Source organism: Nicotiana attenuata, chromosome 6 (genome assembly GCF_001879085.1).
Source record: "Nicotiana attenuata strain UT chromosome 6, NIATTr2, whole genome shotgun sequence".
NCBI lineage: Eukaryota > Viridiplantae > Streptophyta > Magnoliopsida > Solanales > Solanaceae > Nicotiana > Nicotiana attenuata.
Genome location: NC_031994.1, coordinates 61,317,755 through 61,334,434, shown reverse-complemented (window position 1 = coordinate 61,334,434; position 16,680 = coordinate 61,317,755). Strand labels below are relative to the sequence as shown.

Below are 16,680 nucleotides of genomic sequence, written 5' to 3'. Positions count from 1 at the left end.
TTTATATGAATAAAATCGGTCTCCTATATTTTTAAAATTGTAAATATCTATTTTAAATCATTTTAGTACACAAAATTATTTTCCAAAAATTATTTATTATTTATTATAAATTATATGGGGAAAATTGGCTATTTAAAATATAGCTAGATCTGCATTTCAATCTTAGCCCAATTTAAACCCAAGCCCAGCCCAATTTCTAACCAAACTACCGATCCAGACCTTAAACCCGCCTACCCGACCCAAGACCCGTCAAATCCTGGCCGTCGATCCAAAAGATCAACGGCCCTCGTCCGTTCATTCCTTTTTTTATCCCAAACGACCTCTAACCCTACCCCATTCCTCCGAGACCGCCGACTCTGTATTCTCTCATCTCCTCTCCTATCTCAACCACTCAACCTAACCCTAGCTCCTTCAACCGCCGACCTTCTTCTCCGGTCATCTCCGGTGATCTCCCGTCAACTCCTAAGCCTCCAATGGCCCCTCTAATGCTATGCTTGCCTTCTATAAGTTCTTCAAGGGCCTTGGGCCACACCGACTTGCATCTAGGGTTTGCTATTTGGTTGTTCTTGGTACTCCGGTGTGATTTCAAGCAAAATCACACTGTATTTGTCACGATCTTTGGGATTCTAGACAGGTTCTTTCACCTCTCCTTGGGTTTCTTCTGAAACCCTAATTTCTGCCTACATTTATTAGATCTGTACGTTTAAAATGATTCGAGTCTGTTTCTTTGATTATTTACACTGCTCTTGAATCCCTTTTACAAGAATAATCGATTTCAAAGAGTTTTCCCCTCCTACTAAAATTAGGGTTTTCGGAACTTCTTCTAACACTTTGTTTAAACTGATTCTTTATGTTTAAACTTCTATATCTTGCAGATTTTGACTGATTCTTGGATCTTACTGCTTTTTCAACTCGCCTATGTTAAAAGCCCTAATTTTTCTAGATTTTCTTTGTTTGGTTTTGTGTGTTAGCATGACTACTCGATTCTTGTTTATGTTTCTGTGATTACCTTGCCTCGAATGTGTTCTTACTGGGCTTTTAGGCTAATTTATACCGCCTCTATGTGATTATGTTCATCTTGATTTTTTAGACTGGCCTCTTTCTATCAATACTGTTTAACCAGCATGTTTGCTGTGTCTGATTGCTCTTACTCTATTTATTTGCTGAATACTGAATCGTGACTCCCTCTTGATTGATTCTGGATTTCCTATTTTTGGGTTTGATTGAAAGACCTTCCTGTAAACCCTCAATTTCGACCCCTTCTATTCAAATTAACTGATTCACCTACCTTGTCTGTTGTGGTACTTTATTCTTACTGACTATTTCCTTAATTAGAGTGTTCTGAACTTAGCCCTAATTGTTTACCCTATACTTATTTAATTTGAATCTTTCCTTATTAGTCATACACTGATTTCTTTCCTTAATTATTACTTGTTCTTACCATTTGAATTAATTCCCTTAACTTAAGGGAGTACTTGTCCTGATTTTGCTCTAATTGATTCTGAGTTCCTTAATTACTATGCTACTATGATTTTTACCATATTTTTATCTAATTTCGAACTAATATATATACATACTCTCTCATTAACACAGACACGAACTTTTTTGGTTCAAAAGCGCTCTCTCTCTCACACTTAAACTTTCTGCTCTTTCTTTGTGCTACTTGCTCTTATTCTCTGCAGCCAAGGCTAACTATTGTGCTCTCATGCTCCTTTACTTTGCTTACTATCTTCTTTACTGGTATGTTCTAATTTCAGTTTAAGTTCCAAAAACAATATGGTTCTTTTATTGCTCCAGTTCATCCTGTTTCTAGTTTGCTTCTACTTATGGTTCTGCTGTGAAACTTGCAGTTAATATGATTACATGATTAGCATATTATGAACCCCCATTCCTTAGGATCAATATGAGCATGTTACCCCCCTTTATGTAGTCTGTTTGCACTATCTGTTTTCTGGTATGAATCCCCTCTATGTAGTCTGCACTCCTGACTTGTATGGTTCTGGGATTGGTCCTAAATCATATGGACCCTATACTAAACTCCGTTAAGCATTGTTGGTTCTGTGACTATGTCAGATCAGTTGTGTCCGAGCATGTACCAATTCCTAAGACCTTTGCCTGTTGTGTTTTTACAATCATGCGTTCTATGTGTCCCCAATCCCCATCACCCTTGTGTGTAGGATCTTTCCTCATGTTTTGGTCCTGTGAATATTGTTGATGTGGTTTTGGACTCCACGTTTGATTTACTGTTGTCTAATCCTGTAATTCTCTCCTTTCAAAGTTGTTTTACTGCATGACTCTCTCTTTTACTCTACAAAACTGTTTCAAACAAGTTTTTTTAACACTGTTTTCTTACTAAAACCCTTTCAAACTATGTCAAGCACTCCCACTCTACTCCTAAGTCAATAGGTTCTGCCCCCTTCAGTATGTGTACTGCCTTGGGATCCTCTTGAGAACCCTCTGAACTTTGGCATACTAAGGCTGGCCCTTCCACACTGCACTTATTCGATTTGGTTACCAAGTCTAGGTGTAAGGACTGCCCGGGATCCTTGAGAACCTTAGGGAACTTTGATGCACCGGGACTATGACATTGTCTATGAAATTTGGGCATTTGAGGCTATTGGAGGCTTTGGAAACTGGGACTAATTGAAGGCTCCCTATAGAATAACTTCTTATTTATTGATGTAATTCATTCATATGGTCTGTAATAATTTGTAAATGAATATTGGGGTAATTAGTGAAAAAGTGGGTGCATAGTTACATTCTTGTGGGGTAATGCGGGTAGAAACCATGCCTACTGGACTTTACATTTTACTATGTTTGCCTTACCATGTTAGAAACCATGCCTATAAGATTTTACTATGTTTGCCTTTCCATGTTAGAAATCATGTTTATAAGTCTTAAAATCAGTTTCACAAGTAGATGCCATGCCTATAGGATATAATTTAACCCGGCTTCTGTTACGATAAGTGTTGCATGTTTTATTATTTGACATCATGCTTGCAAAGTTTTTGAAATCAGTGTTTAACAACTAGATATCTTGCCTATAAGGAATGTAACCAGAAAATCTGCATAAACTAGTTTAAATGAATTAATCCAGTCCGCGTTCAGTCACTTCAAAACTGGTTTAATTAATGGTTTATTTTCCCTGAAACGAATTCTTTCAAAAACTGCTTTAATCTATCATTAGACAGCATGCCTATAGGGATTAAAAGGTCCGTTTTAAAAAACCTGCCTTGTTTCACTATAAAATGTAGTCATCTGTATGCAGCATATAGGCAAGCCTATAGGACGTTTTTCGCATATTGCAAACCTGAAACCGTTTCTGTGACTTAATGTTCTTCGGGTTTAACAGGCTTTTAAAAAAAATCAATAGGCAATTGACAGGGCTTTACTTCTGAGTTTATAAAAATAAACTGCTTGTCTCCTGTATATTCATTTAGACATCCTGCCTTAGGATATTGTTTAACAGAAAGGCCTTTATTTGTGTTTGAGTCGTGCTGTTTATATGCTTTACTTGTGGAGGTAAACTGCGCCTCTTATTTGTTCCTTCCTGTTCTTGTTTGCTAAGAGTCCTATGTGTTATTGCTTCTCGCCTTAGTATTTTCACCTTTTAAACCTTAGGGCTCTGTCTAGAACCACCTATGGGTAGAGGTCCTAAATCCCTCCAGGACCATTAAGAAGGGACGGGTAGCAACATGCAATAGAGATCGCTGACCAACACTCGCTTTGCATGACCACTAAGGGGATGGGAAGGGTAGATATGGATATGATGACCGGTGCGCTAATGCCACGCGTAGCCCCTTTTTAAGGAGTGATTACCGTGCATTGTACTGATATGATCCTATAGGTTAACCAACCTAGGACCCTCCCTCTCCCCAAATTCTCTTTACTTGGAAACTTTACTTTCCCTTTTTACGCACACAACTTGTTTAAATTCTTGTCTTATTATTTTAGTTATACAATGCCCAACATGTTCTACTTGCAATTATTTACATCAACTGTTTATTTTGTTAATGGACTAATTCATAAGTATAAGTTCGGCCGGGACCCGCAGTTGTGGACCAAGAGGGGTGCCTAACACCTTCCTCTTGAGGTTATTTCGAGCCCTTACCCTATTCTCTGGTAATGCAAACCAATCTAAGAGTTAATCGCTCTAGGTGCCCTAACGCACCATAATCCGTTAGGTGGCGACTCTTCAAATACCGAATTCCCAAATGGAAATGAGTTATTACCCCCACGAATGTCGAAACCCGGACTTCTCCCCGCGAGGAGGGAAAAAAAGGGTGACATACACTACTGTATTTCTTCTCTATACTGCTGTGATTTTCATGCTTGCTTGGAGCTGAGGGTCTATGGAAAACAGTCTCTCTACTTGCACAAGTTAGTGTATGGGTCAAAATCTGACCACGCGTGGATCAGCATTAAAAGGAATGGCGAGGAGTCAACTGAACCATGGTCGTACTCATAAGACGGCATAAAAATGAGTATCTCGGCCGTTGTCGAGATCGAACTATCTAAAAGCTTGTACAACGAGGCATATGTCGTGACATTTAAAGGGAGCAACCCAACGCACAATGAACAGACAAAAGCCCTCTGGCTAAGAATCGTTGGGTAAAAGGGAATAATTACTATATAAATAGGAAAAGGACAACAAGAAAGGGGGATCTCTCTCCTAGAGAAAAAAAAATACAGAAGAACCAGAGAAGGCTATGGGAGAAAAACACGAGAAGTTGTAGATCTTGGCGACAAATCTTTATAATCGTCTTTATTGAATCAATAACGATAGATCCTTCAACTATTAACGGCATTTTCTCTCTTCCTCCTTTAGTTTTACATTACAGGACAATACATCATGAATGTAAGCATTTTATTTATATTTGATATCTTTCATAAATCTTGAAAGTTCATGAGCTTGATTATATCTTATTCCCCTATTCAATGCGCTTTGATGTTCAATCTAGAGTTTTATCCTTGGCTAAGATTTATCCTCTATATTCTTATTAATTAGTTTAACGAAAAGCTTAGTACTTTTTCGTCAAACAATTTGGCTCCGTATGTGGGGATTTCATAGCCAAAATTTTAGTGTCCTCTGGATCTAAAACTAGCCAAAGTATCACTTCCCGACTGTCATAGCCTCACCATCTCAGTATAACTCCAACTCAAAAAAAGTGATAGATAAGCTTTTGAGATAACCAAACCAATCTGGGTCAAATCTTTACATGAAATCGAAATTAGGTCGGATGTCTAAGCAAAAAACACGCCTCGCCTGCAGCGATGGGTTCGACACATCATCTGAGTACCCAAAGTGGGATTACGACCACTACGCACTTAGCACGCCCGTAATCCTACTTGTCGTATTTATTTTAAATACCGACCTGTATACACACCTCTAGGGAAGGGATGACAGCCTGCTGAGTGATTCTTTGAAATAACGGGTGTGTCCTGCCTTATTTTCGTATCCATACACACTAAGTAATTTATGAACATATATGACATCTTTCTCTTATTGTTTGCACATACCGGACGGGATCGGACTGGGACTCGGTTTTGAGATACCCACGGGCAAAGTAGGTTCAACCCACGAGAAGCCTAGACGCGACTAACGTCAAATCCAAACACGACTACCAAATCCGGAATTGCCATTCGAGCACGGGACGAAGCAAGCAACCCTACAACGCACTTCCCCCTTCACCGACTTACCAGGCCAAGGTAAAAGGCAATTTCGTTTGGATCTAACTTGTCATTTTCTCTTTTTGGAACGGGAAAGGAATACAAGCATTCTTCCAGGTACGCGAATAAGGAACAAACACCACCGAACGCACCAAGCAAAACCCTCCACACCATACCGTACTGCAAATAACATACAAACGGCGGAAAAACCAACTGGTATTATTAAAGAAAATCTCCATGAGCTGGGACTAAGCAGGAGCCCGTGGAACTTATCGTCCCTCCGACACAAGCAGAACTCGAAAATCTTGCATGTATATTCGCCATGACAATCTTACGCCAATTCAGCCGACTAGATATTGCGAATCACGTCTGAACTTTTTTTGGTCCCAGGGTACCCAGAAGCCCAAGCAATGAGTTCGTCGCTCGTCCCGGTCACGACCTCTCTGAGTCGAGCAAATAAAGGACTAGGTAAACTGGGACTCCACCAACGCATACACAATTCAACAACGCGCAATATTCTCCAATGAAAGCAAAATTAAACAAATCGGGACGTATCCTGACGCACGATATTCTCTAATGAAAGCGAAAGTAAACTGACCAGGACTCACCCCGACACACGCATAAACAATGCAGTAATGAGTGATGTTCTCCAATAAAAGTGAGGCAACAGGCAAACACGCACCATCGCCAAGTAAAAGGGAAATTCGATTACGCTCGAACTCAAAACGGGTTACAATTCGACCTCGTTCGATTTAACACCCTTACGGCCATCGCCAAAAATGGGTTACAATTTGACCTCGCTCGAATTAACACCCTTACGACCATCGGCTATCGCCCAATGGGTTACAATTCGACCTCGCTCAAATTAACACCCTTACGACCGTCGGCCATCACCAAATGGGCTACAATTCGACCTCGCTCGAATTAACACCCTTACGGCCATCGGCCATCGCCAAATGGGTTACAATTCGACCTTGCTCGAATTAACACCCTCACGGCCATAGGCCATCGCCAAATGGGTTACAATTCGACCTCGCTCAATTTAACACCTTACGACCATCAGCCATCGCCCAGTGGGTACAACTCGACCTCGCTCGAATTAACACCCTTACGGCCATCGGCGATCACCCAACAGGATACATTTCGACCACGCTCGACTTAACACCCTTACTGCCAGCGCCAGGCGAAAGGAAAATTCTACCTCGCTCGAATATATAAGTCAAAACTGATTTCTCCCAAAATGGCAAAACAAAAATCAACCTCACTCGAATTAATTCACACTCGACCTCGCTCAAATTACTTTACATTCGATCTCGCTCGAATCGCTCCAGGCTCGACCTCATTCCAACCCCCAAGTAAAAATCAGGGACTCATTACGGGGAAGTCCGAAGATCTTTTTCAAGAAAAGAGGGGGGGGGGGAGAAGGGAGAAAGAAAGTCAAAAGTTACATAACCCAAGGCAAAGCGACTATTTTATTCATAAAATGTACATACGCAACAGCTGCGCCTTACAAAGGGCCAAAAACGGGCCCCCAAGATAAAGATGAAAACAAACAACAACAACAAAAAAACTAAGTACAAAAGTTGAAAAAAAAAAATTCACTCGGCATCATCTCCACCGCCGTTCTCCCCAGCATCGCCGTCAGAAGGAAGTCCATCTTCGATCTCAGCATCCTCACCGGCCTCTGGTGTCGCAGGGTCGTAACCGCAGGCAAGACGAGCCTCGCGCGCCTTTGCCCAAGCATCTTCGAAAGCGGCTTCAGGAACACTCCTCGCCTCCCACAAACCTTGTATATATCTCGTTAGGCCTCAGCATGGACCCATAGCTCATACAAATGGTGGGGGACAGTAGCAGAGGCGGATTCTTGAGGGATAGCCTGGGCCAAAGTTACGTCTTCTCAGCCTCAAGAGCCACGACACGGTCTCCCAGGATCGAAGCTTCCCGATCAATTTCACTAATACGCTCCTCGAGCCATGCCTCCCTCAGTGTGGTCGTTGCCCTCTCAGATTCTTGCTCGGACCTAAGGGTGCGGATAGTGTCTTTCAGCGCCGCCGCCTCACTATAGCCGACACCAAAGCCCCCTCGGCCCTCTCCAACCATGTCACATTCTTTTCTAGCTCGGCCACCTTCTCCGTCCATTCTGCACTTAAATCGGAGACCGTGGTGGCGTTTTTGTCAAGCTCGGCTTACAAAGACCGTAACTTCGCCTGAAGGTCTTCACACTCCGCCGCAACTCCTTTGCCCACTTCGAGCTCCTCGTCTTTGGCATGGACTAACTCCTCGAGCTCGCTGCATCTGTGGATAGACCGCATCAGTTCCTCGTCCCTTTTCTCCAACTCTTCCCTAACGGACTGAGTGTTACCGCCCGCCCTAAGCTGCGCATTCATCTCACGACACTTGTCGCGGTACTTGCGATACTTCGCTGCCATTCTCAAAAAGACTTCGGCCCTAGTCTCAGCCTTGCGAGCACTCTCAATCTCCAACATGTAAGTCTACAAACAAGGAACGGGAAGAAAAAGAGGGGAGGCATCAGCGAAGACAAAATAGCACAAAATAAAGAAAATGGCAAAAAGAAACTCAGCCTCAAGGCCATCCCGGCCACACCTTATGACAAAGCAGAATCATTGATCTCCCGAAGAGACTCACTTTCAGCAGCAGAACATAGAAGGTCAATTGAGGCACCAACTCCAACGTGTCCTCCAAAAGGTTAAAATCCGATGGAATCTCGAGCACACGAGAAGGACCTTCCACCATTACATTGATCGTTGTAAAGCCTTCCTCGAACATCCTTATATCCTCAGGGTCGTTGCTAGAATCCGATTCATAATCATCCACAACCACGCCTTTCCCCCTCTCATTAATCGAAGAAGGGGCGCGGTTCTGTCGAGATGACGATGGGCCGCTCGAAACAACCGCACAGCCCCCGAATTATGTTGCCCCCACCACAGTGGTCTCCTCCGCAACCAGAACAGGCGTCGCCTCCGCACGGTGTCACCGCCAGCTCCAGATATCGCCAAAGTAGGGTCGCCCCTCGAGGATGTCTCAACCAAAGACACCCCCTCTGACAACTCCGCGTCTTTGCTAATGTTACGAGAAGGCTCGCCAGTTGAACGGACGGCAAGAACCGGAGTATCTGACCGGGGAGCAACCTCCAAAAGAACAGACCCGATCGCCGACGTGGTCAGTCGTGCAACCACACGTTGGGTGCTCTTATTTGCAGGTGCATTTTGAACGGGTCGAGTAGAGGAAGCCAGCTAGCGTAAAGCGAGCGCAGGAGACCACGCTCTTCTCACTCCTCTCTGACCTACCAATGAGAAGAGATTTAATCAAGCAAGGATAAGGTAAAAGAGAATACGGAGCAAAGAAAAAAGTAACGGACCACAACGAGCCAACTCACAAACAAGAGGTTTGCGCCCGAACTTCTCATTGAAAGACGCCCATTCACGAACCCCACCTTATGGGGAAGAATCACGCTCACCCACTCGCGAATATCAACAACTAGCAGAGGAGGTACTCTCTCGGCTACAAGAACATAAATTAACCCTCAACAAGGTCATTAAAGAGAGACGACCATCTTAAGAGACAAGGCATAAAGTAACAAGAAAAGAAAACCTACGGGTGAAATTCCACGTCTCAGGAAACCCCGTCGGGATCGATACGACGTGCTCTGTTCGGATTTAGAAGAAGCTCTCCCAAAAGCGGCGATTTGCCCTGTCGTCCATTTTCACCACCAAACTCTTGATTCCTCGGTAACGCATGTGAATCATTGTACCCCGAAGAAAATGGGGGGTGAAGAGGTGAAGTATATGTCCTAGAGAGATTCCTCGGTCGGCCAGCTCCGCATACTTGATGAGCATAAGGAGAAGCTTGTACCCGTATGGAGAGAGTTGAGCCGGGCACACCTCATAGAAGCGGCAGAAATCCACCACCAAGGAACGAAGGGGAAGCGTGTACCCAATGACAAAGGGATATGCATAAAACGCGCAGTAGCCCAGGCGGTGTAAGTGCACTATATCCTTATCCGCCGACATCATTTCAATATGATCAGGGTTCCCCCATTTGGCTTTGAACGTCGTGAGCGTCGCAACGTCCATCATGGAAGGAACGAGCTCCGGCTAATCTCCGGCAGGGCTATTAAAGTCGGTCCTCACCTTCCCCGGGCGGGGGACCACCTCATCCACTGTCGGAAAGCCCACATCCTCCACTATCTCCACCCCCTCTTCGATTAGGGGTCCATCACTTTCCGGCACTGGAGCACCAACAACTCTATCGGAGTTAGAAGAAGCACTAGCCATTTTCTCTTTGACAGAGAAATGAGAATGATAAGGGAAAAAGGGTGGTGGACACAGCAAATCCTAACGGAAACAGAAATTTAAGAAACTGGAGAAGAAGGGTTGCAAAGTTCTCTGTTGAACGATTAAGAAGCGTAACATTCAAATGAGGGATTTCCCCTATTTATAGGGATATAAATGCCCTGAACAGGAAAACCAAGCGCCGTCAGCTAGAAAACTGAAAGGGCACGGGAATCGACGCAAAGTATAGGCAACGTGCGCCATAATGATGCATGAGAAACATTAATGACATTCTGAACTAACGTAACAGTCTGACGCAGTTCTCGAAATGTCACGTTGCTACCTCGCCATAAGGTGCTCGTCTCTTGCACAATGCGTTCAGATCTCTCCTTCTCAAATCAACAGAGTCCGCCCATCGAGCTCGCCAAGAGGCGACCTCAATAGGCGGAGGGACTAACTGTATGGGTCAAAATCTGACCACGCGTGGATCAGCACTAACAGGAATGGCGAGGAGTCAACTGACCAATGGTCGTACTCATAAGACGTCATAATAACGAGTATCTCGGCCGCTAGCGAGATCGAACTATCTAAAAGCTTGACGGCGAGGCATATGTCGTGATATTTAAGGGGAACGACCCAACGCACAATGAACAGACAAAAGCTTTTGGCTAAGAACCGTTGGGTAAAAGGGAATAATTACTATATAAACAGGAAAAGACAACAAGAAAGGGGGATCTCTCTCCTAGAGAAGAAAAAAGACAGAAGAACCAGAGAAGGCTATGAGAGAAAAACAGAGAAGTTGTAGATCTTGGCGACAAATCTTTATAATCATCTTTCTTGAATCAATAACGATAGATCCTGCAACTATTAATGGCATTCTCTCTGTTCCTCCTTTATTTTTACATTACGGGATAATACATCATGAATGTAAGCATTTTATTTATATTTGATATCTTTCATGATTCTTGAAAGTTCACAAGCTTGATTATATTTTATTCTCTTATTCAATGCTCTTTGATGTTCAATCTAGAGTCAATTATTCTTGGCTAAAATTTATCCTCTATATTCTTATTAATTAGTTAAACGAAAAGCTTAGTACTTTTTTGTCAAACAGGTAGAGGTACCCCTATTTGTGAGATTACGACTTAGTTTGTTGTTGTTGTGTGATTTTTGCGTTAAACTTTTGTCATCTTTTTAGAAACTAAATAGTGATTGTTTTTCAAAGCTGCTGACAAAATGCCAAACACTAGCATCCATGTAGTTCAACGACCTGTCCGATTTGGCACAAAACATTTTGTCATCATAAACATCTATCACATTCTATCAGCTAAGTTCACGTCAACCAGAGTAATTTTTAAGTATTTTAAGCTAATTATATCTTGAAAGCATGCTGATCTAGCTTAAGTCAAACTGCATTTGATGAGTTTTCACGTGAAGTATTTAAGTAGTAATTTGTAACAATGACTCTGTAGTCAGTTTGCCATATCCAAGTTATTCCAGTCCACTTGCATATACCACAAGTAATGAACAATTGCTATATTTGTCTTGATTTGGAACAAAGATTTATTAATACATTTGTTGATACGCAATCTCGTCGGGTTTTTAAACAATGACAACCTGCTTAGGTACTAACGTCCATTCAATTAAACAAATATTTTAGACCGTAGAATTCGCTGGAAATGACATAACATAGATACCTTTCTGCTCTAAGAATATTCAGTGTAACAAATATCCAATATTTTTGTCTGATATTCAACAAAATGACCAATGAAATTTAAGTTAATATTACCTGTTAAATAAAATTAGTAGCTGATCAGGCTTGACTTTATGTGGAATATCACTACTAGAGTTTAACTTCTACCTAATAACTTAAAAGAATTTTTATACTATCATCCCATGTAAAAAATAACTAATTGTTCAAAGTTAGTGAGATAATAACTCTAAAAAATGAGAAAGGTAGAATTTTACAATAGGTTGAAAAAAATTTAGCGTAAAACCTCTCTACATTGTCACAGTAATAATACAAAGATGAACTGAATATATTTTCCTGCTGTGTTACCAGTTGATTATAGGTTTTGAGTACTCCCTCCGGTCCAAAATAAGTGATTTTTTGGCCTTTTTTTTATGGTCCAAAATAAGTGATTTTTCTAAATTTCAAGAGTGAATTAATTATTTTTTTCCTACATTGTCCTTGGAGTAAATAGTGTTGGAATATGTGTTATGAGTGTTTATGTGAGATAGGAAAAAGTTAATATGGTCAATTCCATTGCTAATTAATGCTAAAAGGTGGATTTCTTAATCTGTGTGAAAACATCCAAAAAATCACTTATTTTGGACCGGAGGGAATAGTAAACTTCTCCTTCCTAGACCAATTAAAGTGATTTGATTTGCGTTGGGATTGATTGGTATTAGGGTTAAAGTTAAAAGTTTTTGGTGCAAGTTTGAAAGTAGTGTGAAAGTTAACTTTTTAGAAAATTTAAACTTTTTCTAATGGGAAAGTGAGCCAAATGATACCTTTTGTCACAGTCAGTTGAATATTAAAATATTCATTACATGATGAATTCAAAAACTGGACATATTTTTGAAGTAACAAAAGACAGAAACTACTATACAAGACAATTAACTTTAGAATTTGAAAAAATAAAAGATAAGTTGATGAAAAGGAGAAAAGTAGTACAGTACATTTGCTTTAACAAGGTCGAGAACTTGCTAAATCTTGCTAAATGCTGTTAGAAATACGAATTAAAAGAAAATAATAAAAAGCTGTTAGAACTTAGAAACATATGAATTGAAAAGAAAGAATAATTGAAAAACCTTCACAAACAAAGTGTTGAACAAAACATTATCACTGATGTGCAACCTTTTTATCACTAATTTCGAAATCGAATCAAATTTCTGTCAAATTATCAAATATACTCTCTATTTATATCTGACATCATTTCCTTTTTTCTATGTACTTTTTCTGGTTCATGCTCTCCGACAATTTGGCTCAAGACTAATAAGAAGCGTACGTTCTCATAATTTCACACATTAATTTGGGATTATTATAAATATCAATCAATAATTTTCTAGTATAACTAGGTACTATAATATATACAGATGGCATAATTCAGATGAACAGATTATATTAGGCATTTCTCTTATCCAAAGAATAAAATACTCCTATTACAATATGAAAACCAAGACAAAAATCTCAGAAACATTGACTGACACAAAACTAAGACTTTGGTTTCCCACCGTAAGCTTGTTGGCAAATGGACGTAGGTTTCTGTGATTTCAAGCAAAGTTGCGAAGAAGTCGGACATTTTTGTAAACAATTGTCCCCTAAGCTGCCGGTGACTCCCGTTTGCCGGCCGAAAAATCCCGCCGGCGGCGACCCATTCAAGAAATTACCGTCCAAATATAACCTTTTCAATGTCACCTTTTTACTGTACTGCCACGGGATTGGTCCACGAAACCTGTTATAACTCAACGACAGTGAAGATAACCGAGGAAAACCCGCGAAATTTACGGGCAAATAGCCTTCGATTTTGTTGAAACTTAAGTCGACGGCGACGAGGTCGCTGTTCAAATTTCCAGTCTTCGAGATCTCGACACGTGTAAAGCCGTTTTTCGCCATGTCGACTTGTTGCAGTGAAGGTAACTGAAAGAACCAAGCTTCAATGGAACCAGATAACGAATTTTCACTGAGCTCAACAACTTCCAGCTGATTTAACCCATCAAAAGACAACTTTAAAAGAGACCCAGATAAGGAATTAGCCTTAGCTGCAAGTTCAATAACATTCGGTGGTAATTTTGGGAGTGACCCAGTAAGCTTATTATAACTAAGATCCAATCTTCTCAAGCTAGTGAGTTGGTTCATCGAATTTGGTAACCCAGAAATCGAGTTATGAGAAAGATCAAGAGAAAGAAGAGATTTAAGAGAAGTGAGGGATGGAGGGACTGATCCAGAAAATGAGTTAAGTCTCAAAACGAGGTTTTTGAGATTGGGAATAGACGAGAGAGAAGCAGGAATTGGGCCGTAAAAGTTGTTATTCTGAAGATCAAGAGTGACGAGTTGAGTGAGTTTAGAAATTAATGGAGTAAGCGTACCTGAGTAACCAGCTGGGTCAAGGGTGAGTTCAGTGACTCTATTACCAGAACTACAAGAAAGTCCACAAGTGAAATGAGTCACACGAGGAACAGAGCAAGGGTCAGAAGTGAAATTCCAAGAACCTAAACAAGAATATGAAGGAATACTAGAAGGTTTAATGGCGGCTTTAAAAGCTTGAAGAGCCATGATGTCTGAAGATGGAGGAATGGATTGAACTAAACTTAAGCAAAGATATAGAAAGAAGAAGAAGAAAACAGAGTTTGTTGATTTTGACATGGTTGAAAATGGCTTAGAATGTGATCAAAGTTTTTCAAGTTTGGTTTTGTAATGGAGGGTTATGGTTTTAGGTGTGAAACGTGGTTAGGTCCGTGGGACCTTTTTGAAGTCCACTGATATCTTTGTACCATTAGCTGGAGAGCAGTATGCCATAGGATTAAGTTACTAATGATCGTTTGGTTGGAAAATAAGTTATCCCATAATTAATTATCTCGGGTTAGTTATTTCATTCTTCCAGGGAAAAAAAATATTACAATCCCTGGATAACTAATTCCAAAATTAATTATACCACGATTTTATTCCAATTAAATGCAGGATAAAATTATCTTAAATTTAATTTTAAAATTAATTATCTCGTATCCCCTATAACAAACGAGGTCTAAGTAAGGTTTAAAGTATAGGGAAGTTCATCAACTCGTGATTTAAAAATAGTGTACTTATATTTGATTTGCTGTCATTTGGTTTATTTTAGGAATAGAGTCTATACATTATAGGGTTGGTGAGCAGGTGCTTCTTAAACAAATAGGAATGATAAAATTATATACGGAATCCTCATATGATTATAAGATATTGATAATGCTGAAACTAAAGCTTATCTTAGAAGTTTTTTTTAATATTATTTGATTAAGAAGAGAGCTTAAAATGCTGGCACAAAAAAATATATGTGGCTTATTTCAAAATTGTAATTTTTATTTTGTTAACGTCATGACATAATTCTATAGATAGGCTCTTTTTTTTTTTTTTTTTTTAGTTATGGTGGTGTCTAGGCTATCTACTGTCACCTCGAATATTTCATGAATAATTTCACAAGGATGGGATAATTATGCTCTCTAAGATAAGATGAATGTAACAAATTAACATTTTATGTTTTACATCAGCCTCCTCAGTTAGAGTTTATTGCACCAAGCTTATCTAGTGCAGGTTATATATATTTTATGATTTGCGAGCTATTACTCAATAAATTAATTATTCAGTACGTATTCAAAGGATAGCGACCGCCAATTATCCTAAGAATTTTCCAAAAAATTTAAAAAAAAATAAATTGAAGATTGAACTTGGGGGAGAGGGAAGTGGGAAGGCTTGAGAATCTGATGGTCTGGCGAATGGCCCATTAAACGGTGCATTATTGTTTCCAAAAAGTTTAACAACACAAAGGAAAAGCTTTTTTATCACTGCAATTCTTCTATTCATCAAAGTCTAATGGGTTCCTTTTTCGAACATGGGCGTTTGGTCAGATTTATTGAAATTTTATTCGGAGAAACGTTTGAATTTTTAAAAAAAAAAAATCTGGGAATTAAACTGTGTTCTATTGTTTTTTCTTTTTTCAAAATACATGGTAAATTTTCACATTAAACCGTTTCTTGTTTACACGAATACTTACATTTCGGATTTGAAGAGAAAAACATTTGTTTTAATAGTATTTTTGAAAAATACATGGTAATTTTTCACCATTAAACTGTTGTTCTATTTACATTTGGGATTTGGGGAAAAAAATATACTCCATATTTTTGTTTTCTTTTTTGCCGAAATAGCAAGATTAGTTTCTCGAGAATCTATCAGACAATTCAACTAGTAAAGTGAATGTTGTCATAGATAGCGACAAGATAATATGACGCACTACATTTATGCTATTTCAAGTTGGGATGTGATGATCCCTTTGATTTTTTTGAAGCCCCTTTCTTTTCCGAAATTGTTTTGGGAGGAACTTGCTTGGTTTAATTGTTAAAATTGTTTGGTTATCTGAATTTTACCTTGTCAGTGAAAATTTTAGCCATATAAACTACGTGTATGGCTAGAAAAAATAAATGCTGAATATGGTTGTTTATTTATGTAAAAACTCCACAAATATTCCCTTCTTTTAAACTTTTTTTTCTTTTCTCGAAATAAAAAATCTCAAATTTTTAAATACCATTTTTAATTTGAAAAAATTCATTTTTTTTGGAATTTCATAATTCTTATGTCCAAACGCCCACTGATATCCTACCTTATTATCTCCTCGCTTATTTTTTCCCCCCTCCCTCTATATAATAAAATAAAAAAAGAACTTCCAAAACTAATCCCAAGAACAATTAGATCGAATTAGAAACCGAATAACCAAAAAGCTGGTTTCCCTTTTTATTGTTGAGAAAACTTTAAGATGAAACACCCCCTTTTAAGTACTACTATCTTAGAGTTAACATGTTAGAATCGCACTAATCTTCTATATATTATTAAAAGGAAAGGATAAAACCCTCTCCTTAAGTCAAGTGACAGCATAAAAAAAAGCCACATGGCATATTAGTTACTAATTAGTTTTTTAGTTAATAATTAATTATTAGTTATTATATTTGAATTTAAATATTTATAAAA

General features: G+C 39.5%; 1 protein-coding gene across 1 annotated transcript; it reads right to left on the bottom strand.

The window, feature by feature from the left end:
• LOC109227073 (LRR receptor-like serine/threonine-protein kinase FLS2) lies at positions 13,011-14,540 on the bottom strand. Its single transcript, XM_019392074.1, has one exon. The coding sequence runs from the start codon at positions 14,329-14,331 to the stop codon at positions 13,180-13,182; it is 1,152 nt and encodes a 383-aa protein (XP_019247619.1). The 5' UTR covers positions 14,332-14,540; the 3' UTR covers positions 13,011-13,179.

Coding starts and splice junctions, on each gene's coding strand:
- LOC109227073 (XM_019392074.1), bottom strand. CDS start 14,331: ATGTCAAAATCAACAAACTCTGTTTTCTTCTTCTTCTTTCTATATCTT.